This window comes from Panthera onca, chromosome D3 (assembly GCF_046562875.1).
Source record: "Panthera onca isolate mPanOnc1 chromosome D3, mPanOnc1 haplotype 2, whole genome shotgun sequence".
NCBI lineage: Eukaryota > Metazoa > Chordata > Mammalia > Carnivora > Felidae > Panthera > Panthera onca.
The window spans coordinates 90,904,098-90,929,382 of record NC_138350.1 but is presented as its reverse complement, the minus strand read 5'-3'; the positions used below and the strand labels follow the sequence as shown (position 1 = coordinate 90,929,382).

General features: G+C 50.0%; 1 protein-coding gene across 11 annotated transcripts in view; it reads right to left on the bottom strand.

The window, feature by feature from the left end:
* Positions 1-25,285, bottom strand: part of ZNF236 (zinc finger protein 236) — a 107,805-nt gene that overhangs the window by 64,940 nt on the left and 17,580 nt on the right. For 9 of the 11 annotated variants that reach the window (XR_013551166.2, XM_081790838.1, XM_081790839.1 and 6 more), the window contains 6 exons: positions 16,316-16,494; positions 14,175-14,299; positions 13,710-13,882; positions 11,473-11,616; positions 8,787-8,990; positions 7,592-7,820 (listed from right to left, as the gene is read on the bottom strand). Coding sequence is in view for 10 of the 11 variants with exons in the window: in XM_081790838.1 (XP_081646964.1) it covers positions 7,592-7,820; positions 8,787-8,990; positions 11,473-11,616; positions 13,710-13,882; positions 14,175-14,299; positions 16,316-16,494 (1,054 nt within the window). In the remaining variant the exon portion in view is untranslated. Of the gene's footprint in view, positions 1-7,591; positions 7,821-8,786; positions 8,991-11,472; positions 11,617-13,709; positions 13,883-14,174; positions 14,300-16,315; positions 16,495-17,190; positions 17,308-19,104; positions 19,255-25,285 lie in introns of all 11 variants that reach the window. The other 2 variants (XM_078435121.2, XM_078435122.2) reach the window with 2 other exon arrangements.

Below are 25,285 nucleotides of genomic sequence, written 5' to 3'. Positions count from 1 at the left end.
CGTTAAATAGGCTGCTGGGCCATACGCCACGGGACCACTTATTTGGAGTCGTACACAAAGGAACAGACTCTTGGTAAAGTGGACCGCGCAAAATTTCTGTGTCCAGTCCCACGGTCTACCGGGTTTCTCAGCGGTCGGCGAGAGGACGCCTCGGACTTCCTGGCCGGATTCCCGGAGCGGGAAATGGAGGGGACGGTCACTGGCAGCTGGCTGGGCCACATCAATGAGGCAGGGAGACAGCAGGAATGCTCAGACGCAACCCCAGGCACTGAAACGGGCGCCGTGGCAGCTATGGGCCCTGAGCACGATGGCACCTGCTCTAACGGCCCACGTGGCTCTGGGGCGGAGGCCACCGTGCGGGCCGGCTGACAACCGGACTTGAGATAAAGCACGTGTGTTTGGGAGTGAGGGGGGAGGAGGAAGCCAGGTCTGCAGGGAAGAGGACACAGCCGGCACTAGTGCTGTGTGTGACTGAGTCTCCCCGACCCCGCGCTGTCCCCTGGGCCGGGCCCCCGGTCCCGCTGAACCGGCGACCCCGCGCTGCCCCGAGGTAGGGGCAGTAAGAGCGCTGTCCTGCCGCCAGACGCCCCCCGCCCCCCGTCTCACGGTGCTCCCTGCCCACGTGGCGTCCCAGAGCGGGTGCTCCACCGGGGAGGGACGCAGGGACCGTCGGGGGTTCGCTCTCCCGGGAGATCCCCGAGATCTCTGAAGCTGCAACTGTCCAGGGAGCAGCTCTCACCGCCAAAGCACGGCATCCTTCCCCTGCCGGCGGCCCTCCAGGGACGGGGGACGGTGGGACCACTGACCTCTTTCTCACGGAGGGCACCCTGAACGGGAGACGAGATGCGCCAGAGCTCTCCCGGGTATGGCAGGGCGGCGGAGGAGGGCGACCCGCCCCGTGAGCGCCTGTGCAGGTGCCAACGACGAGACAGCTGCGGGGCCGGCCGGAACCTGGCGCCCGGAGGAAAGGCGGCGAGCATTCGGGGAGGGATCTGTCCCTTCCACTCCTGGAGAGGCTCCAGGACCCCTCAGAAGAAACTTCGCTGGCGCAGACGAGGAAGGCAGGCCTCCCCGGCCGACTGAGCCAGCTGTGGATGTGCCGGGGGGCCGGCAAGGCTCTCTGCTCCACAGACCGCGGGACACGCGGCTGTTCCGAAGCGCATGTGGACCGCGCGGCTTGCCGGCGCCCCCCTGCCCCTCGCAGAGGGGTGCGCTCAGCAGGGGAGTCCCCGCTTCCGTCCCCGCGTGACCCACTGCCCCCAGGAGGTGCCGTCCATTCCATCTACCTCCCGACACCTGCTCGGAAGCTGGGGCACAGGTCCCCCCGGGAGTTGGTGCCTTCTATCGACCAGATTACAGGCACGGTGATGCCGCACGAAGCCTCGTGTTCGCTACTTCTGCTCACCTCGGCTTCATGCAATTCTGGAGGTGCTGCTCTGGGGAGAAAACCACCAATCTGCTGCTTCACGGAGGAGCCACGTTGCCGCCCGCAAACCGTCACTGGGCGAGCTGGGTCAGGGCAAGCAAGGTGCGGGGACACCGTCCCCGAGGAGCAATCCGATATCCAGACCCAAGTGCACAGAGGACGTGCTCCCGGACCGCTCAGGGCCGGTCCGAGTCGAGGGTGGAGGACACAGCCAGCGGCCTCGCGGATTCTGACCCCAAGGGCAGCGCCTCTCTGCGTGTTTCCCCAGCACCCGCAGCGGGAACCTCGGAGCCGGCTCCACGGGTGTGCGCGGCGTCCCAGAAACAATCCACCCGGAAGGGAGCCCACGGTGCGCGGTGTTCACCAGAACACCCACCCTCCTCTCGGGGAGCCCTGCAAATAATTCACGAGTTTTCGCAAGCGCTCCAGAAGCCTGATGCGGAAGTCCTTCAAAGTGACGCAAAGGTGTCTCCCAGAAAGCAAAGCCTACGGCCCGTCTCCCTCCTGCTTCGTCCCAGGAAGGAATTTATAAAGAAGGAATTTTCTCCGCCGGTCACACTGAACTCTTAAACACTGCTTTGAGCTTACTGCAGTGTCCATACTATAACTTTCTATAAAATGGGTGTAGTTTTCCCCAAGTGACGCAGGTGAGAGACAACCAGAGAATTTGCTTATAAGCCAAGGCAGATCCCTGCATACAGAAATGCTGCCAAAACGTCACAGACCTATCCTAGTACCTAGAACCTTAAACTGCATTTATCTGACTCCTTAAGGCCTTTACAAAGACCACCACTGTTGAAAACTGTACTGTTTAAAAACCGCTGGATATAAATGTTTAAAAATTTTCCTTTATGTGTCTGCACACAAAGTAGGAGGAGAATACAATGATCAAAACTAGTTTCTTCTAGGGGCGCCTGGGTGGCTCAGTCCGTTAATCGTCCGACTTCGGCTCAGGTCATGATCTCGCGGTCCGTGAGTTCGAGCCCCACATCCGGCTCTGTGCTGACAGCTCAGAGCCTGGAGCCTGTTTCGGATTCTGTGTCTCCCTCTCTCTGACCCTCCCCCGTTCATGCTCTGTCTCTCTCTGTCTCAAAAATAAATAAACGTTAAAAAAATGTTTTAAAAAAAAAAAAAAAAACTAGTTTCTTCTAGAGAGCAATTACATTTCTTCAAGTTGTTTTAAGACCAATGTACATTCTATAAAAAGGAACAGTTTCATACGCTGATTTAAAAGTGAGTACCGGTTATCCATTTTTTTATTTAAAAAAAGGCATATTTTCTTAAGTGAAATTGAGAAAAAGAATATTGGCCAAGCAAACTCAAAAATGTGTAATAAAAAAACACAATAGAGGGAAAACATGAGAGAGGGAGGAAAGGGGGAGAGAGAAAGAGAAAGGAAAGAGTCACATCAAAGCCCAAACAGAAGACGTGGTTTGCTTCCCATTAATCAATTACTGTGATTTACCACCTCACAGATTAAAGTAGGAAAACACATGATCATAACAACAGAGGGGAAAAAAGCATTTGATAATATTCAACATAGAGAAGAAAATAAAAAGCCTTCTTACTAAACCAACAATGGAAGGCGGCTTCCCAAATTTGAGAGGTTCTAAGAAAAGCCTATAGTAAAAAGCCAAATCCAACTGTGAAACATTAAAACCAAACCCCTTAAAAGGCAGGACGCAAGAGGCAGTTGTCATCTGCACTATGTAGGGACCACTCTCCCTACTTTGTCTACTTAACACTGTGGCAGAAAAGACACCTTAAGGAGTGTCGGATACGGTATTCAAAACACATATAAATAACAAAGAAGGGCCACCTGGGTGGCTCAGCCAGTTAAGCAGGTTAAGCATCCGACTTTGGCTCAGGTACTCAGGTCCTGATCTCCCAGTTCATGAGTTCCAGCTTGCTGACAGCTCAGAGCCTGGAGCCTGCTTCTCATTTTGTGTCTCCCTCTCTCTCTGCTCCTCCCCTGTTCTCTCTCTCTCTCTCTGTCTCTCTCTCTCTCTCTCTCAGAAATGAACATTAAAAAAATTTTAATCAAAAAAATAAATAACAAAGCAAATCCAGGGTCTAGAAAGGACTTCAACAAATCAGTAAGAAAAACCCAACTGAAGAGGACGGGCTGCAGGCAGAGACAGTGCAGGACTTATCAGGTCCTTCCAAAGCCTCAGGCCTGGTTGCAGAGGATGATTCGCCAGTGCTCCCGTGAGCTGTGCAGCGACGGTTCCTCTGTGAGACCACGACCCAACACACCCTTATCTAAATGTTCAGTCTGGGGGCACCTGGGGGGCTCGGTCGGTTCAGCGGCCGACTTCGGCTCAGGTCACGATCTTGCGGTCCGTGAGTTCGAGCCCCGCGATGGGCTCTGTGCTGACAGCTCAGAGCCTGGAGCCCATTTCAGATTCTGTGTCTCCCTCTCTCTGACCCTCCCCCGTTCATGCTCTGTCTCTCTCTGTCTCAAAAATAAATAAACGTTAAAAAAAAAAAATTAAATGTTCAGTCTGCATACAACGTGAGCTATGGGTCAACAGCAGAAGTTAACGCTAGAACTTTTTTAAAATAATTTTTGATACAGAAACACAAGTGTGATGAACTGGTCACGATGACCCTCACCGAGGCCTCCACACGCTTCACTCTATTTCCGTCAGTACTCAGTTCTCGTCCCTCTAACTCACAAAAGCTTTCACCTTCTCGCTGTGGTCCGCTGAGCTCTCCTATCTCTAAACTCGGAGCACATCTGTAACAATACGCCTCTGCGACCGCGACACTGCTTTCGACTGCCGCACACCGTCCACGCACAGACTCCGCTACACCATAAGCGTCTGGTAGCTCAGTGTCCTTTTTAATACTTGACGGTGTATTATATTTAGTACATAACAGGGACTCAGCTCAAAACCAGACTACCATTCAAAACAATAAAGGTCTTAAGTAAAGATAATATTCATATTTGGGGTGCCTGGGCGGCTCAGTCGGTTAGGCGTTCGACTTCAGCTCGGGTCATGATCTCACGGTCCGTGAGTTCGAGCCCCGCGTCGGACTCTGTGCTGACAGCTCAGAGCCCGGAGCCTGCTTTGGATTCTGTGTCTCCCCCTCTCTCTGCCCCTCCCCCGCTCATGCTCTCTCTCCATCTCAAAAATAAATAAACATTAAAAAAAAATTTAAGATAATATTTAGATTTAATTACAAATGACAAATAATTCAAAACAAAACCTGAAGAAAATCCTCTAAACTCTGAATCTTACCATCAAAGAATTGTACACAAATGAGATAAATCATGGAATTTTCAAACTAAATTCAACTACGTCCAAATGAATAAGTTTTTCTTTTTAAAGTTTTCTATACTGTATTATATGAAAAGCATAAAACAATACAAAATAACAAGCAATGTATCTGAACGACGAACCCAGAAATCTTCTTTATTCACAACACAGACCATCTAAAGAGAAAGAAAAGGAAGAATAAAAAGAAAATACCCCTCTCTTGAATTACTTAACGTAGACATAAAACTCCAAATAAGCTCATGCGCATTATTTTTAGACAAAGTATAATGGTTGCAAAAGTTCTTACCAAGAACAAATTTCTACTTTTGTCTAAATGTTTGTTTATTTCGGGGAGAGAAGGCAGAAAGAGAGAGAATCCCAAGCAGGCTCTTCACTCAGCGTAGAGCCCAACATACTGCTCGATCCCAGGACCCGAGCCCAAATGAAGAGCCAGGATGCTTAACCGACTGAGCCAAGGTGCCCCGATTCATACTTACTTTCCAGGCAGCTATAAAAGCCCCCCGGTATCAGAGCTGCAAGCACTTAGCAGACCTCAAGCAGCAAAATAAGAGAGCGGGACAAAGACTGCTACAGGGAGCTGAGAACAATACGCACGCCATAATAAATGTAGTTTCCAGGGCAGAGGAACTGAAGCCCACAGAATCAGGGGCCCAGGTCCTGCAACGGGTCAAGCAGATGCCGGCCTATCACAGCACAGAGCAGGGGTCAAGTTCACGGTCCTAAGTCATCAAGAAGAGGTTAAGATTTCAAGACCTTGCTCTGGTGTAAGAGGGTGAAATCTCTCTGGCCTTAGGAGAGACGTCCGCACGGAGCAGTTAAACCACTGTCATACCTAAAGGAACAAGCTGCCAGCTTTTCAAAACACCTTTCACTGTGACTCCTAGGGAGCCCGTAGTTTATAACAAATGTCAAACTCTGTGAAGTTTTAAGAATGATTTATACGTCACAAGTTTTACGACAAATATACAAAAAAGCATATTAAATTTTAAATTAATATGCAAAATGCCCCTTCAAATAACCCAATTCGACTAAAAACATTCTCTCTCACAAAACTAAATACATCAAACAGTGACAGCTTTAGATGGAGTGTGTTCGATCTGGAAATATGTGCTTAATTATGAGCTAGCAACAAAACCTTGACTCGTGAGGTCTCCTCAGGACGACAAGAGCCCTCCCCTCCCTCCAACAGGTGTTTGCAGAGACAGTCCCTATGCTAGACGTGCGCGCCTCCCCGAAAAGTGTCAGGCAGAAGAAAAGAGCTTTTACCTCAACCCGTCTCTCAACCTTTTCTCAGCACACGAAGAAAACAAGCGCCAGCTCCAGCTCGTCCTGAGGATCAGTTGACCGAAAACGCAGCAGAACCGCATAAACTTGCTCAGCGGTCTGCACGTGTGTGTGACTTACTCGGGTCACAGCCCAACAGACGGACGCACTGAGTGCAAGCTCTCCAGGCGGAGCGCCGCATGTGACCTCACGGCCTCTGGAGCCCCATCCGGCGCTCGGGGCAGGAGGGAGCGCGGTCTCCGGGCCCAGGGCCGAGTGCCTCCCCCCATCTGGGGGGCCAGCGCGCCTCAGTGTTGTGGGGAAGCGAGTCTGGCTGCCTGCGGCCACCTCACAGCACCTTGGAAGGTTCTGGCCCAGTAACCGGACAGTGGCCGGTGCTCTCTCGCGGGAGAGGTTTCACGGGCTGCGGATTTCCAGCAGCTTATTCGTGCACGTGAAGCAGATACTCAGAAATGCAAGGGGAACTTCTAACCCAGAGGCTTCGTACAGTGAATAAAAGTATGTGGAAATGTGCTTTTTTTCCTCCTCTCCTGTCTGGACAGCGGGGATCCCCGGATGATAAACTGCTTAGATTCCAACCTCCGGTTTTTCACTTGGGGCCGAGGGGCCAGATCAAGGGGAAGAGGGGACTAGAACCACCGTGGTCTGTGGGCTGAGAAACAAGGATTTTGTGGCCACATGTCAACACTGAGACAATGCGTGTCAGGAGGCAGCGTTAACAGATGAGCGCTTTGCCCCTCAGAGAGCACCTGCTCCCCAGACTCCGGGAGACACACAGCCGGTCCCCAAGAAAACATTTCTGTGGGAACACTCCTGCCCCAAAGACAGAAACCTATTTCCTTCAAGAACGATGCAGGAATCTCTGCCCATGTATGAAGCCACGCTGAGCCCCACGGGTGCTCAGGAACGAACAGAATGTCGCTACAGTCTGCACGGGGGCTCTAAGGGCCAGCGCTGCGGGCACTGAGCAGAGGAAGGGCAGGTTCCGAGCCTCCACAAGGAGGCCGCACTTGTGCCGGCCTCAGATGGCCTCATAGGCCTGCCGGAGTTCTCAGGGACGCGGCGGAGAAGGGAAGAAGACACTCCCGCTGAAGAAAGGCCCGTGGCAGAGGATGGCCCTTGAAAAAGAGTGTGACTGTTTCAAACGCCCGGGGAGCCAGCATCCCGAAGGCCAGGGAGGGAGGCCGCAGAGGCACGGGGGCCGGCTCACGGAGAGCTCACGGACCCACGGGGCGAGGAGTGAGCGCGGACGGGACCGGCAAGGGTCCAGCCGGCGGGATGGCGGTGCCGTGGTGGAAGGGAGGACGCGGGTGGCCGAGAGGCTGCTGCATCAAGGACAGGCAGAGACCGCCGGGGTAAAGCCCTAGGGGCTGTCGGGAGGAGACGCCAATCACAGGGAGAAAAGCAGCCTAAGTTTTACGACTGTCATGGTTTTGAAATATCAAACAAACAGGTTGAGACCATCAGAACGTTCAACAGACCTATCGCCTTTTCAAGAAAAAAAAAAAAAAAAAAAAAAGAAAAAGGAGGCACGTTTCTTAAAAGATAAGCACTATGGCAGCCTAAACGTCTCGGCCTTGACGCATATGAAAATTACCAGGGAGAAGTGGCGATTTCTTCTTCAGGATTTTTTTGTCTTTCTTCTCCAACTTCTCCGGGCTTTCTTGTTCTTTGTCTGGCTCTGCATCGGCGGGGGGGGGCGGCTCACTCGAGGCGTGCGGCGTGTCCGCGGCGGGCCCCTGCGCGCAGGGCGTCGTGGCGTGGCCGGGGCCGTGAGCGTGCGCTGCAGCTGGAATTGAAGACAGCCCACTGTTTTCTAAGGCTTGCTGAGACAGAACAGAACTGACAGGTTAGCAGGGGTGAGGCCCGAACCCGCCCGCCCAAATCAACCACGGAGGTGCGACGAGGCTCGCCCACAGAATCCTAGTTCCGCCCCGCGAGACATAAAGCTCTACACGCCGCCGATCGTCACCTGTAAGCTCGACCCCCAACCCTAGGAAGCTGAAATGTCCGCTCTGACAACTGACCCCTCCCCTCCACCCAGAACACGCTACGCTAAAATCAAAAGGAACTGAAGTTAATTCCTTATTAGCCTTTTAGGAATTTTACCCCAGACCACGTTGGTTATCTCCAAACGGGTCTGGGACTCGCCGTTTTCAGTTACAGCGAGCCTACCCAAAAGTTTACGTCGGCCGTCATGCGCCCCGAGATTCTTTATACCAACTCGTCCCAAAAGGTACAGAGAGGAGACGGGTTAGTTGTTACGGCAAGTAACTAAATAGGGTGGAGAAGGCAGGCCGTCTCTGTTGGCAAAGGAAGGGTCTGAGGATACGGCTGGCCTGGGGCGAAAGGATCAGAAAAGAGCACTTTGCCCCGATTCGTTCTGCTGCTCTCCCACCGGAGCGTGGACCATCCACACGGCCGAGGAGACACGAGACTGACTCTCTCGAAACAGTTACACGAGAGCCTCTACAAAGAACGAGGTATGTCTTAGGCCTCCGTCAACGGGGATAAATACAGGAAGGTTCTGAAAAGCCTATTCATCTCAAGTAAATCGCTCATGGAGAAAATGAAACTTTTAAACTATTTCTAAATTTATGCATTAACCATCTAGGATTCCGCACTGTCCATAAGCAACTCAATAAGCAGATTTTGTTGCGACAGAATGTTTTCAATTAGGACGCATCTTTACTGATGCTTCCTCTCCTCTGACAAGCCCCCGCCTATTTATTTTTCGGTCACGAAGCCCAGGCGCAGACGAGCACGGACAGGAACAGGCAGGTGCGTCTCACCTGTAAAATGTCCTGGTTGATGCCCACTGTGATGCTGAGCTGCTGGCCGGGCTGAGGGGGCTGGCTGGACTCAGCCGGCCCCGGCTCGGACAGCTCCAGGAGCTGCTGGATGACATCGGTCACCGCCTGGGAATTCTGCTGACTCGACGCGGACGTGACGTGGACTTCCGTCTGCTGGAGAGGTAACGTCTGAAACAGTGTGGCCTGAAACGTAGCAGCATTGTCGTTGAAAATGTAAGAAGCACACTAACTTGTACTTCAATTTACCAGAAAAAAGAACAGCACCTCTTCCTTACGACCATTAAAATCTAACAGTATCCCAAAAGATAAATGTTAAATAAAACGTCTCACTGATTTTTACACGAGGCACAATACTGGCTGTTAAAGGAACGTATGCGGTGAATTGTTCGCCTCACTTTTTAAATTTTTCTAAGTGCCAGGAGAGACAATCAGTTCAAGGTGGGGGTTTGAGCACAGGGTTACGAAATAAAATAAGAGAGAAACCACCGTGGCCAAAACAGTTCAAGACATTTCGGGAAAACACGTGCGCTAGAGGAATAAACGCGCAGTGAAGCTACAGACAAGAATATATCCAAGGAGGGACCGACCTGATCACCCAGAAACTCAGGAATCTGAAATGCCACACCAAGAAGAGGGTGGAAGTCAGAGACACTCGTGTGTGTGGTGCCATCAAGGTGGACACAGGACGCCACGCGTCTGCCAGAATCGACAGGGCACACGACACAGAGCGTGGACCCGAGTCGCTCATCCGCTGTGACAGACGCGGCACGGAAACGCAAGGGGGCAGCAACGGGGCGGCTACGCATGGGGCTGGTGGGGTACACGGGACTTCTCCGCCTTCTGCTCAATTCTCCTGCAAACCTAAAATTGCTCTAAGAAATCAAGTCTATTAATTAGAAAAAAAAGATGATGGAAAACTATTTAGGGCTGACAGTGAGTCCCTTGTCTTTGTCCACAGAACAAGTGACAGGCCCTGAGGCAACAGAAATGGGGGATTATCTCTAGAAGAGGCAACAACGGGGGCGCCTTGGGAGGATCAGGGCACCTTCTTGGCACTTAGTCCCCCAACTAAACAAAGTCTGCGTTCTGCCCCAGGGACCCCAAGTTTAAGAGCTGGCTCCCCGGTCAACTGCCTGTAAAGTGGCTCTGGAGGCCACACAGCTCCATCCCGCATGGGCCCACTGCCGCCTCACTGCGCAAGACGACAGCACCACCGGCCACCGGGAGCCACAGGCTATCTCGACGAGGGCACGGTGGGCAGTGGCCCCGGGCAGACCACTCAAGGAGCAGAAGAGAACTTTAAAAGGAAAATGCTAACTAGGATTCCCAGGAAACCTCACCAAACCAGAAAAGAAAGAAGCAATCAGATGGCAAAGGAGCAGTCTCAGAATTTAAAAATCTTAGCAGCTGGAGCGCCTGGGTGGCTCAGTCGGTTAAGCATAGAACTTCAGGTCAGGTCGTGATCTCTCGGTCCGTGAGTTCGAGCCCCGCGTCAGGCTCTGTGCTGACAGCTCAGAGCCTGGAGCCTGCTTCCGACTCTGTGTCTCCCCCTCTCTCTGCCCCTCCCCTGCTCGTGCTCTCTGTCTCGCTCTCAAAAGTGAACAGACATTTAAAAAAAATTTTTTTTTTAATTTAAAAAACAGCCCCAAATAGACATTTGAAGACTTAATCGTTAGTCTCTAATTGTTCTCCAGTTTCAGAACTTATGGACAACAATCCCCCTGATCAGGGTTAAGGTGAGGAACCATCCCATGCCGCAGATACTGCGGAAAAGAGAAGAAAACACAAAGCACACACGAGGCCCTCACGTTCAGGAACTAAGCACTGCCTAGTGTCTATACTGGCAGGAGGTAGGTGCTGACGAACACACACTAACGCTTCCAAGATTCCTGGACGCAGCGGGTCTGCGGCGGTGGAAACAAGCCTACGCTTAGATCCTGCCATCATAGAGGCAACAGACCAAGGCCAAGCTGGAGATTCCTCCCAAAAGTTTGTGTGTCAGACAACTTTCAATACGTGTACTGGAAGATACAACTTAGTTTCCCAAAAGTCCACAGTCTCAGGAAAAAATTATCACTGTCACATCAGACATGGAGAAACCTTATTTGGAAAGGATAACTGATTCTTAAATTATAATAACATAGGGATAGAGATCATTCAGTAATAATTGTCAGTAGCACTGTAGGAATTACAAATTCAGAAATTAATGATTACATTTTGTCCTTTTTTCACTGGTTCAAATGACAGTCCGTAAGTCAGGGTCATCTGGTATCATTCTGAAGTCTAAAAAGATTGATTTTCTTTCACTAACTAAAAAAATAAGAAAGCAGCCCTTCCCTGCTAGAAACTTTCATAGCACTTTATGGCATTAAATAATTTTTTTTTATGTTTTTTACAAGTGGGGGAGGGGCAGAGAGAGAGGGAGACACAGGATCTGAAGCAGGCTCCGGGCTCTGAACTGTGAGCACTGAGCCCAGTGCAGGGCTCGAACTCACAAACCACGAAATCAGGACCTGAGCCGAAGTCAGATGCTCAACCGACTGAGCTCCCCAGGTGCCCCGGCACTAAATAATACTCTAAGTAATATTCAATCTTAAAGGTCAAAATTGGGATGACAGATTTCAGTAAGACATTATCCTCTTATCAACCAGCTTACTAGACTCACCGTTAACACGTGCGCCGTCTCCACAGAACTTGCTGGATTCTGTGGTCCACCCATATGCATCTTGCTGATATGAGTGTTCAAGCTGCCCAAACTTTTAAATACACAGCTACACTCTGTACAATTATAGGTAGGGCCATTCTTGACCTTAAGGAACAAAAAAGGAAAAAATGCTTTTTACAATTAACAGTTAGATAAAAATGTTTAAATTATAGCCCATCTAATTTACCGTTCTATTGACAATGACGGAAACAGCCTAACCATTTAACATTACCTCCTCATTCAAATTAGACAGCTCTAAAATCAATGACCCAATTCTTTAATCAATAATGCCAATCTGCGACTAATTGAAATTTCAGTCTTTTCTACAAATCAGGACACGTTTGGAAGCAAGAAGTGTTCAGTTATTATAATTTGGTAAAAATATCTGACTTACACTCTCAATTCTTAAATTGCTAAGCACAATGTTCAATTAGAAAGGCCACACAGTTGGGGCCCCTGGGTGGCCCAGTCAGTTAAGCGTCCGACTTAGGCTCAGGTCCTGATCTCACGGTCCGTGAGTCGAGCCCCGCGTCGGGCTCTGTGCTGACAGCTGAGAGCCCGGAGCCTGTTTCAGATTCTGTGTCTCCCTCTCTCTCTGACCCTCCCCAGTTCATGCTCTGTCTCTGTCTCAAAAATAAATAAACGTTAAGAAAAAAAAAGAAAAAAAAAAAAAAGAAAGGCTACACAGTTAGATATAAACATCACCCTAACTGAGCCTTTAGGGAGCTCATACACACACGTGAGGACAGATGGTCACCCAGTGTGTACATTTTTCATCACCAATTCCAATATTCCACATCAGCAACTACTTTCTACCACTGTGACGTAGCCAGAAGTGGACACCAGAGATAAGGAGTGATGTGGAGGGCTTTTCCAAACTCAGGAGCTCTGGTGAGCACCTCACAGGGCGGCTCGGGGTCCCAGCGAGGTCTCTCTGGGCACTACACAAGTGAACGGTCATCCCGAAACCTCGTCTGGGCAGAAGCAGCTCTGGGAGAACGCCGCGTGCAGGCCACATTTATTCTTCTGCGATCTACAGGAAGCCTCACCTCACATTGTTACCACCTCACTAGTATTTACGTGTTCTTCCTCATGTTTCTGGGTCTGAGATAGTAAGCCTTGGTTTTTAAAAGTAACTCACTGCATACGGAAGTCTGAATCTGTTTATAAACTACGTGAAGGGTGTAGGTTTTTTTTATTTTAGTGATACTTAAGACTTCATTCCAAGGAAAATAAAAAGAGACACATTTGATTTTAATATGAGTTTTCATTCTGGGGCGCCTGGGTGGCTCAGTCTGTTGGGTGTCCAACTTTGGCTCAGGTCACGATCTCACGGTCCGTGAGTTTGAGCCCTACATCGGGCTCTGTGCTGACAGCCCGGAGCCTGGAGCCTGCTTCAGATTCTGTGTCTCCTTCTCTCTCTGCCCCTCCCCCATTCAAGCTCTGTCTCTGTCTCTCTCAAAAATAAATAAACATTTAAAAAAAACAAAAAATTAAGAAAACATATGAGTTTTAATTCTGCAAAAGTTACACAAAATAAACAGATCCTGGATAAAAGTATTTGTGTCGCTTAAACATTTATTTATAGTCTACAATTAGATTATAAAAACACCAAATCATGATAGTCAGTAAGAACAAATGTTAACCTGCTTAAGAGATATACTTCCAGAAGCTTTGCAAGTCGGTAAGATCTACAGACAATAAAAAATTGTCAACATCAGTTTCACTGAAAGAGTTAACACGGAGGGAAATAAACAGACCAGAGGTCTGTCTGACAAAAAATGCGAATGAGGCCACATGTAAGTTTAGCAATAATAATAATAATAATAATAGGAAAAATACTTTTTTCCTCAATTTGTTTCTTATCTTTCAATTTCTTACACTTCAGAGTGTCCATGTTTCAAGTTTGCTAAAGGGATGAAACAGGTTAACAATCACAACTAGCAAAGGTATGATGATATTCAAACATTTATTCACCAGAGCTATGACAGTGCAAGGCCACATAGGGATAATATTTTATGTTTCTTCCATATCGGCCTAAAAGGTTTCCATCTACAGGTATCTGTTTCTTGTTTAAAACAAAGTCTGCTCTGCACCAACCCTAAATCTAGAAAAGAATGTCTCAGGCTCACCCATTGGCTCAAGAGCCGCGTAGCGCGGCCCCGTGAAAACCACACCCACCCATGTGCGACGTTTACCTCCGAGTGAACTCTCTGCACGTGTGACTGCAGATTCCCTTTCTGAGAAAAGGCGGCAGGACAGAAGGCACAGGCGTGGGGTTTTTCACCTGTGTGCTTGATCATGTGCGTCTGCAACGCCCCCTTCTGGTTGAAAGCCTTCCCGCATTCACTGCATTTAAACGGCCTTTCACCTAGGGAGGGAGAAACATGCTCAAAATATAATTCCATAGTGTGGGAGCCCCGGATGAGCTAAGAGAGAAATACGTTCCACCAAACTCAAGACCCAAAACCTATCTGTCCAGACAGAACGCCGCCCCATAACTGTAGACTCATGTATCTAACGACCTAGTCAACATGAAGACCACGGGCACACGACAAGGGACGAAAAACCAAGATTATCTTCCAGGTCTAGCTAGCTCTAGAGCACTCGTTCTTTCCTCTAAACCACCTCATAAATCACCCAAAAGTGAACGTACTTCATACCTGTGTGTATCCTAATATGCCGAGTTAACTGACTTGGCTTTTGAAACGTCTTTCCACAGTGTGGGCACGAGTACGTGAATCCACTCCTGTCGATGTTCCGATTGTAAGACCTTGTACTTGACACCCTAGTGTGACACAGGGGGGAAACACTCATGAAGTCATCTCCTTTGTGTTACAATTCCAAAATTCAATGCTACCGGAAAGTGTGGCTGACTGGTGGTCAGAACACACAGCAGTGAGAAATCACAGAGGAGTATGTGTATGCACGCGTGCACACACACGCACACACACACACACGCACACACAGATGCACACATACATGCAGTTGTTTTGTGTGTTCACTACCATAAAATTCATTTTTTGCTACATAATGAAACGATAAACTTCCTTTTGTCTTGTTTTCTTGGGGGCGGGGGGTGCGGAGGTCAGAACGTCCCTTGTGGACAAAGCTTTACCGTGACGGTCAAAGGTAAACAGCTCTACGCTGCCAAGTGTCCCCCCATCCTCCGGTCTCCCGCTGTCAGTACCATCGAGACGGGGCGCCAGGGTGGTTCGCTCATGATCTGGGACAGGCGTGCCTACCTGGAAGGGCTTCCCACTACCCTGGGGATAAAATCCTCAGCCCAGGATGGCCTCAGCGCCACAAACTCGCCTCCACAGTGGGCTCCCAGACACCAGGCTCCCTTCTGCTCTCAAACGCAGAAAACTCGCCGCTGCTGAGTTGTGGTAACTGCTCTCCCCTTGGCTGCAGGTCCCTGCCCTGGACCCAAAGGGCCCTCCTCATTGCAAGGACCCCTCCTCACAGCGGCTCCCAACCCACCGCCCTTCTCCGCTCACTCGCTCACTGCCTGCCTGCCTGCCTCCCTGCCTCCTGAGGAGTAGGTGAGCAGTCCTCACGGAGTGTGAGGACGAGGCTGTCTGTCTGTCCGGTGTGTCCCTCGGCCCCAGCAGACTCAGAAGCCAGCGTGGCCGAGCGCAAGCCCACCACCTAGTCATCCTTAATCATCTCTCCAAAACCCTCCCAGACACATCAAAACCACCTGCGCTAAAACCTCATCAGAATAAAAATCTAGTGTGACGGGGCACACGCAGCACGGCTCAAACGGTGACGTCCTCGCTGGGCTCTGCATCATCAACAGGCAAGATGGAGGGAGCGGGAAGGGGAAGAGAGCTCTGACCCCACATGGGGTGCAGGCCCCACATCCAAACCACAGCGCCCGAGAGGATACACGAGCCCCGCCGAGGCCGCGGTGCACACACTTTATTAACCGCTGCGGACACTCTGGTTGTGGCTGTAGTTGTTATTTAAGAGTCTGCATATTCCCTAAGCTCTGGGACTGGAACGGTGGCGAGCGAAAGTGACAAGGGTAGCTAACAAGAAAACGGATGCTGGCTCTCAGGGTCTGGCGGAGAACTCGGCTCCGCGAGTGTGACACGTGAGCATCGACACCAGGCCCCGGGAGCACAGGCCGGGAAGAGCCCGTCTCCATTGCATCAAGAAAGTGAAATTGCAACAAGAATACACAATCGGGAATAAATCGAACAGGAAACTTTGAAAGAGGTGTTAAGTTTTACTGGCAGTAAATGCACACGGGTATTTAAGCACACTCATGCTGCCAGCATTATGAGCTCTGAAAGCAGATGATGAGGGTTTGATTCCTTGACACTGGAAACTTCGGTGCTGTACAACCGTGGGAAAGTAACCTGGTCCTGGAGTCTCGGGTTTCTCATCCGCAAGGCAACCCGGTCTTACAGGGGTGCTCGTAATGATTAAACTAAGCTTTATTTACGTGTTTTTATACACACGCTAAGCGCAGTGTTCAGAACACAAAAGTTCTAAACAGACGGTATAAATAAAGCGATTCATGAAAAAGGGTGCTTATCTGAACCCTGTTACTTACCTGTAAAAACGTATTGCCAGGATCTTGTTCTACAACTTTTAATACTCTATGCTAGCGAAAAATCTCTACCCATACAGCCTGCTGTCTATTTGAAATTTCGGCTCTAATCCGAAGCAGACTCCAGGCCCCGAGCTGTCAGCACACAGCCCGACATGGGGCTCGAACCCACGAACTGTAAGATCATGACAGCCGAAGTCAGACGCTCAGCCGACTGACCCCCGCAGGCGCCCCGGCTCATACCTAATTTTGTAATGAGTCTTCATGTGCTCCTTCAGCTGTGATGACGTCTCGAACTCCTTCCTACAGGCCTTACAGGTGTGCACGCGGCTCCCGGCCAGCTCCTGGCGGTGCTCCTCCATGTGGATGGCCAGTTGGCTCTGCAGGGTGAACTCATCCCCACACTCCGAGCAGATGAGGTTCTGCAACAGCAAAGACCATTCGTGAGCAGAGCAAGCGTTTCAAAACCATCACTTCTTACAAGAACTGGTGTTGGGAACAGTCAATACACAGATTACACTTTCCTCTGGAACAAGCACGATTTCGCCTCAAAAAATACATCATTATGTCCAAATGTGAGTATATAAAAATAATCTTTATTGGAAGTAAAAGATAGAAACATAGGGAAAGGGATGAGAGAACACTGCCATTTTTGGGCAGAGTGAACGGCTTCCAATTGGCTGTTGTAACTGGCATCTTGTCCTTCTGTGCTGTGGACACATTAGAGAGGCAGAACGACTTCACCTCCACAGAAGGGTCAGGACACAATTTAAGATTATAGTTTAATAGACTACCTTAAAACAAAACAGCTGGCAAATTTTTAAATGGAAACATTTCTCATTGTTGCAATTTGTTTACAGGGAGTCTATCACAGAAAAGTCTGGGACTCTGTCCAGACCTGGCTTGCTCCGTACGTGAAACAGGCGTGGTCTGAACAGTGCAGTGAGGACGTATAAAATACACACGGGATTTCAAAGACTTACTGCAAAAAGCAAAGAACATAAGACAGGTCAGTAACTTTTATTATGTGAATAATATTTTGGATATATTTTCAATACAAAATATACCAAAATAAAATTTCTTTTTTTTTTTTTTTCTTTTGTAGTAGGACTACTTACTATACATTTTAAATCAGTCGTATGTCAATTAGGTAACGCTGGTCCAGATGTTCTGGAGTTGGGTTGGTTCACATGAAGCCTGCCAGTTACGAGCCACGTGCATTTGGGTGTTAACCACTGTGTGTGTGAAACACGGATGTCAGTAACGCCCGCCCTCACCGGTACTCTAAAGACACCGCATAGAGCGCGGCACAGAGGAAGAACTCAGCATGACACATATCGGTAGGGGCTACTGACTGAGCACGAGGTTTGATTAGCTTACCCGTTCAGAGTTCCTAATACAATTTTTTAAATGATCCGCAAAATAAACTGTCCCAGCAAGGGGGAAAAAGTGAGTGTAACCCGTCAATGAGCATAAACTATTGCCTCCAAATAACAAAACATATAACCATTTCGTTCAACAGACTTTCTTCCATTTACTATACATAATGGCCCTGTGGATGTGCGTAAACCCTATTAAAATGAGCTGGTTCACTGACACTGAGAGCATCCTTAGCAGGAAAAGACAGGGATGAATGGAATATATTGGGCAACCTCATAATGATTTCAATTCAAAGAACTTTCAGTTAGTATTCTTTTATAATAATTTAAGGAAATAATGAACTACCGAATCGTTAGCATCTTGTCGATAATAAGAAAACTCTCTCCCGGAAACTGTCAAAAAGAAAAAATACACCTAATTTGCTGCATCTCTTAGAAAACGCTCCTCAATTTGTATGGCAAAATATTCACGTTCACTAAGGACTCCCCCGGGCCTCCCATCTTGTCACTGTGAAATAAACTTGACCCCAGCACCCTGCCCCGTCCTCACCTTATTCTTTTATTGCTCTGGCTCAGACCCATCCTCTTTTTACTTACCTTTTTACCAAATGATCAGAGTAGTACATCTTAGGAGAGCTCTACGTTTGTCAGTTCTCTGAGTGAAAACTCTGGTTATGCAGTTTGCTCATTTGGTAAAAGCAAGGGCAAGAACCACCCCCCGGGCCAAAGCAAGAGGCCACGTGATGGAGCGCGTCATCATGGTCTCTGCTTCACGCCGGGAAAGCCCAAGGAGCCAGGACACGCCTTCCGCCTTCCGCCCTCCCGCCAGCTGGCGGCACTTGCAGAAGCCTGACAAGGAGCCTGTCCTCGAGCCACGGAGGACAGCTAAGGGTCTTCTCACTGTGCCGCATTCTCCATAGTCAGAGCTAACGGCAATCTTTGAGGCTGAAGTGACGACTGCTTCCTCCCCTAGAACAGACCCTTCTGCGTAGTTTCCCTCACTGACAAGTGGCAAGCAGAAATCGTCAAGGGAAATGCATGGCATTCTAATCAGCCTCCACCTTGCCGAAGACGGAATTTTTACAAGTCAGGGTATAAAATATGATAATACTAACTGCCTTCGGACCACTCCCCCTGTAACACCTGTCCTTCCGTCTCCCCAGCCCTGGGGCCACCGAATGATCTTTCCCTGCCGCCCCATCTCTCAGTCACGCGCTCACACCCTCCAGGCTCCAGCATCTAAGGCTGCTCTCTGCCCCTGGCCTTCTCCGGTGCCTCTGGGATTTCTATTCCACTGCTGAGCCCTTCAACTGCGTTCTCTATTTCAATCACTGCATTTTCCGCTCTATCATTTCCCTTTGGCTCTTCTATTCTTTTCATTTATTTCAAAACCATTCGTAAAGCAATTTTAGGATGGCTGCTTTAAAATTCCTTCCAAATAATTCCAACAGCCAGGTCATTTCAGTGTTGGTATTTGCTGTCTTTCCTGGTTAGAGTTGGAACTATCGAGGCTCTTGGTCTGCTCGATGACTTTCAACTGTATCCTGGACATTTTGGGTATTATGCTGTAGACTCTAGATCTCCGCTTATCTTTCAGCAGGCAGTCACTCTGCTTAGATGCAGCACAGGACCAGGTCAGGGGTAGAGGCTCACCTCGCAGGGCCCCGCTGACCCCACGGGTGGAGAGCCCAGGGCAGACTAGTCCTTCCTGCACCAACTGGTTCAATGTTGCTGAACCAGGGGCCAGGTGCGGTGAGGCTCAAAGGACACTATCTGGGCAGAGAATCGGACCACTGCCTGCACCTGCCAGACAGAGTATGGGAGGTCAGGTCCCAGCCCGGCTCCACGGGCACCATCAGGTGGGGGAACCTGGGTGCCGCCTCCTACCAGGGGAGGGCTGCAGGATCAGCTCCTACATATTCCCAGGCGGTCACGGGATCAGAGGGCCACCTGTTCCTGAGAACAGGGACGGGGCGTGGTGAAAGATCACTGGAAGCCTTGCCGAGTGGGTTTTCAGTTGGTATTTGGCCGGAGCAGGGTGGGCATCGTCAGAAAGACTTCCCACGGTGGCCACTCTTTTGCCGGTTTTGGCTACGGGGAAGCAGCTTTCATCTACGGTGTTGGCAGGGGCACCAGGCTCCTCCAGCAACCCGCCCAGGTGGAGGGGAGGAAAGAAGAAGCCGAGGCCCGCCCTCCAGCTGCCTGCCCTCCTCCCACCTCCCCCGGCCCTCTCCACCCGCCCGTTCCGCCTCGTCCAGGCATCTCAGCCGTGAGGGGGCCTGGGACGAAGGGCTTCTCCGTGTTAGCTGGATTCTTACGGCCTATTTCTACATGTGACTGACTACAGGACTTCTGCCTGGAGTCACATTCATACACCATATTCTTCTACAATCACCCAGAAATACAAACATACCGCACAGAGAAAGGCAGCCAAAACCGTATTACTTTCACATATGTGGGAAAGACGGAGAACTGTGGTCCAATACCTAGACTTTCCTTACACAGTAACAGATTTCCTACCCGACCAAATATTCCACCTCCCAATCCTGCTCACCCGCCACCGGCCTGCGTGAGGACCGTGACTCTCGGGAGAAGCCCTCTTCGTCCTCCTCATCGAACCACGCGACAGGGTTACCTCAAAGAGAGAGGAGGGCAGAGGGGGTCCCGGACAGCCTAGGGGGCAGCGCGACCCTGCCAGCTCTGAGCTGCACGGGGCCAGACAGGTGAGCGACGGAAACAGAACCTGGATGGAGCCTGATACAAGCATTTAAGACAAGAACGAGCTCCCTCCTTTTCACGTAAGGCCAACACGTTTTTCACACCTGAAGTAAGCACAGCAAAGCCCTTTTTCTTGTGCCCCTGGAAAGCCCCCCAGACACAAATTCCTGCCCGGCGTGGGGTTACTAAGTCAGGTCACCGAGTATCTGCCTCCAGCTTCCGGAAGCCTTCTTGGCACACACAGGGCACCCACGCGTCCCTGCACGTGCCGCAGACCTCTCTTCCCCGACGGTGCCCGCCCTTCCCCTCCCGCCATCCTTCACGATCCGAGACCGGCTGCTATACTCAAAGACAGGAGCCAGATCGCAGGGACAGCAGCAAGAGAAACATGGAGTCCCCTCATCTCAGGAAGACACGTCTCTCAAAAGACTTTCTAGAAAAACTGTAACAGAGTCGGAAAGTACGGAACATTGACATTCTCACAGCCATGACAGTAAAAGGCAAAGACGCTGAGGGTCAGGTGGGACCAGCTGCCTGCAGGCGGGGCCTCGTCTCGCAGCCTAACAACAACTGACACGAGGGAAGTGAAACCGTAGACCGTGATCAGAGGGAAGGACGGTGAGCTCCACTGGGAGGAACCACCTGGGAAGGGATACGGACGAAGCGTGTGCAAGAGAAGATACGACCAAGGGACGACTCCGAAAGTTACGTACGAGGAACTAAGAACTCCTGCCAGCGAGAGGCGACTGTCAGGGTCCAAGCCGACTGCAAAAGGCCACTCTGAAGAAGCGCTACAGGGGAGCACGGGGAGTGTGGCCGTCGGGGAGCCGCGGGTGGCCGCGAGGGGCCAGAGCGGGTGCCCCGGGGAAGGCGCCCCGGCCCGCTTCGCCCCCGCCTGAGTGATCCTGCGGGAGGAGCCACACACACCCCAGCCCAGACGCTTTCTGCCCACAAAACATAGGCTCCAGAAGCACTAACCAGGCTGCACACAGCTATTCGCTCGTACCCAACACACACTGGCCCATTCTCAGCAACGAGCCACGCGTCACCTGCACCACCGCCCGGCTCGCGTCTCTGATCAGGCTCTGCTCTTATCGCCCGCTCTGTGTCCAACTGCCTTGGCTCTCGGCCTCGTGAAGACAGAGCAGTGCTCCCACCTCACCGAGAAGAATGAGGCTAGCCAGCCACAGGCCCAAGCTGTGGACGGGGCACCGCGTGCCCCAGGGCAAAGTCACGACGGGGCCGGGACAGCGGACATTGTCAAGGGCTGTGCGATGCTCACTGCTGTCCGGTCCCGGACACACGAGCGGCTTCAGACACTCAGCTCCACTGTCATCAGACCTTTGCGAAGCTGGCTTTCGGTACCTGCTGTGGTTACAAGCAAGGACTGAGTGACAATCAGTGTGGAACGGGAAATCCCGGGGTTCAAAAAGCTGTGCAGCACCTAATCCGTGCACGGAAGTCTTTCACATAACTCAGTAAGACCAATACTCACTATGCTGTTTGGATCTAAGTACTTGAAAGAGAAGAGAAGAGAAGAGAAGAGAAGAGAAGAGAAGAGAAGAGAAGAGAAGAGAAGAGAAGAGAAGGAAAGAGAAGAAAAGAAAAGAAAAGAAAAGAAAAGAAAAGAAAAGAAAAGAAAGAAAAGAAAAGGAGAGAGGAAAGGAAAGGAAAGGAAAGGAAAGGAAAGGAAAGGAAGAGAAAGGAAAAAGAAAAGAAAAGAAAAAAGACGGGAGGGGAGGGGAGGGAAAGAAGGAACTCTTAGGTTTTGGCCTCCGAAAAAACTTACTGAGACACGTTGGGAAGTCTGCCCAGTGCGGCAGAAGCCGCCGGGTGTCCACCCCAAATGCCCTCCCTCCCCGTGAGCCCCCCCACAGGGGGTCATCCCTTGCTCTGCTAGGTGCCGCCTCTGAGGATGAGTCCCTACAGCAGTGTTAAATTCTGGAGCGCGGCCACTGTTCTGCGACGACGAGGGAAATGGTCTTTGCGTTCAGGAGATGACACACTCAAGTATTCAGACGGGCAACAGCAGTGGGACAATGCAGTGGGGCCGGGGGGACAGAGGTGTGCCTGGCGATCCAGGTAAAGGACACACTGTTCTCAGGTGCTCACTGGACCCGTCTCAGTGTGAACTTTTTCAGAATAAAAAGTCAGGGGATATGCTACCACTGACTACACACCACGATGACACACAGGATCAGAAGCTGGTTTTATCGGAGACGCTCCCCCCATATGCTAGTGAAAACAGAACGTCTTATCACCCGATTACTATTTCTAGACGAGGCTGTGTAGCTAAAACCTTACAGAGAAACTGGCAGAATGGCAAGGTACAAAGGCTAACATACAAAATCGCTTTCCTACAGACGAACGACAAACACATACAGAAAAAAACCCTAAACGATGCTAATAAAAATCCTAAAATACTTAAGAGTGTAAATAATACACTGAATAAAACATTACTGAGATGTTTTGACAACAAAGATTCAATATTGTAAACACATTCAATTTTCAGCCGTAACAATCTAAAAATGTAATTCAAACAAAATAAAAATACCAACCGATTTCTAACTAGGCAAAATTCTAAAGTTCACATTAGTAACAAACCAGAAAAGGAAAACAGGAAATATACGAACATTTGCTTATGGTCACAGAGGACCACGGCAAAGACAACGGTGGAGGACGAGGAGGTGGTGACCCCCACGAAGCCGCGAGAGGACCGGGCAGAGGGAGACGGCAGTTCTGATGCCACTCTCTGTCATCTCGACTTCTACTAGTAGGCTACCTTGCAGATATTCGAAACCGAAAGCCCCCTCGCCCCTCAATCCCTACTGTGCTGTGGGCTGTGTGGTCACACTCACTGAACCCAAAGCCGGGGCGGGTGCTTAATCCGACGGAAAGGGGCGGACGTGAAACAGAAGTGGGCTGGACGCCAGAGCCCGGCGCTGACTTCCCCAGACAGACGAGGCTTCCTGGGCTCGCGGACAGGGGTCCCAGCAGGTGGCTGTGGAACTATTCCAGGGACAACTGCAGGGCAGAGGGAGGGGAGGGGCGTGCCGACACGCGGGCCGAGCCGGGGGGCAAGCGCAAGGCCCACAGGAGGACCGGAACCGAGGGATCGGTGTGAGCGCCCGCGAGGTGCAACGGGTACGGGTGCCGCGCTGCACGTGCACCTGCACCGCGAGACACGGCGGGGCCTTGCAAAGTAATTTTAGATGCGGGAAGGAGTTCCGAGCAAGTCCCAGGGACCAGATCTGGAACTGAACGCGCTGCTCACTGCAGCCTTGTCTGTATCTACGAAAAGCTGAAGGCCACCTAGAAGAGGGACGGTGGCCTGCCGACTTCCGCACGTGCGTCTGCAGGTGACACCGTGTGGTTGTTGAAGAGAATGAGACGGCCCAGATGAACACAAGCGGAATGCCACCGAGGCTGCACAGCTGAAGACAACAGGAGCAGGACGGACGGCGCACACCGACCGGGCTGCAGAGACCTGCACACGCCCGGGATGCCAGGCAAGCGGACAGACACCGCTTCCAGGACGCCTCGACACCTTGCTCTCACCCTCCCCACTCGGATTTCTTACCACGTGCGTGTCTAAATTAGTCCAGAATATTTTAATAGACTGTTCAACACACACGTTTTCTGCTTTTCAAAAAACACAAAAACAAAACCAAAAACAACGAGCGAGACAAGGCACGCCTACACCGTGCGGGAGAACGTATAAAGCAGCACGGGCTTCCCACAACATAACGTGGCATTCTATAAAGACCTGAAAAAGTATTATCAATTCAGCAAATCCAACTGTAGGCATCTATCCTAATGAAATAATTAAAGATGCATAGAAAGACGTATTATTTATAATATTAAAAAAGGATAGGGGCATCCAGGTGGTTCAGTCAGTTATGCACCCGATTTCGGCTCAGGTCACGATCTCATGGTTTGTGAGCCCACGTCGGGCTCTGTGCTGACAGCTCGGAGCCTGGAGCCTGCTTCGGATTCTGTGTCTCCCTCTCTCTCTCTGCCCTACCCCGCTCATGATCTATCTCTCTCTGTCTCTCAAAAAATGAATAAACATTAAAAAACAATTTTAAACTATTCTTATATATATATAAACTATTATGGAAAGCACATATAGCAAAAAAAAAGTCTGAAAGATTATACACGCATTCTCTCTAAATGTTGTGATCATTGGTTCTTTTAATAATGTTACTCTTCTTAATCTTTAGTTTCCAGCTTTTTTCCAAAGTAAATACATATTACCTATACAGTAAGTTTCAAAAAGATAAAAACACATTATTTTGTATTAAAAAGCAAAGACATATAAAAAGAAGAGACAAACCTATGTAGAAAGTATGAACTCAATTTTTAGGATGCAAATTTTCCGCATGCGACTTCAATCATGTATTTGTTTTTCTGTCTCAGGAGGAAAATATACCAAACAGTTATCTGTAACCATCCTTGGAGAGTAGAATTAAAACTTTTATTTTCCCCTTTTTACTTTTTTGCATGTTCCTAATTTTACACAATAAGCAGAGATATGGGGGGGTTAATATTTTCAAAGCAGCAGCCATTTACACACTGCAGACACAAGCACCCCCGCCCCCTCACCAGCGACAGAGAGCCTGCGTTTCCCTCATCAGCACTGCAGCCCCGTCGGCCCTCGAGTGCTCCCAATACCACACCTGTGGTCCTCACAGAGTCCCTGACTGTGGTGTTTAACCTGCTTTGGGTCATCATGAACTTCTCTTCCCCCAAATTCCCACACCTCAGGGGGTTCAGACGCCAAGCAAGGAGACACTACCGTCTTTAGAGACGGAATATTTACTTCTGGCCACTGCAGAATCCTACAAAAGTTCATTTCTGATTAAAAAAAAAAAAAAAAAAAAAAAAAAGGGGGGGGGGGGGTGGGTAGGGGAAATATACCAAACATTGAAGGGTCTCTGCCCTAAGGTACTGACATAGCCGAAAAAGAAAACGTTTTGTCAGTCAACTAGAGATTCAGCCAAGGCACATTTAGTGATAATTATCTCCTTGAAATCTATACGCAAGGCTTTTTTACACTAGTTTCCACCTAAAATCCCCCTAAGGATTAGATGCATTTTAAAAATCCACGAACAAA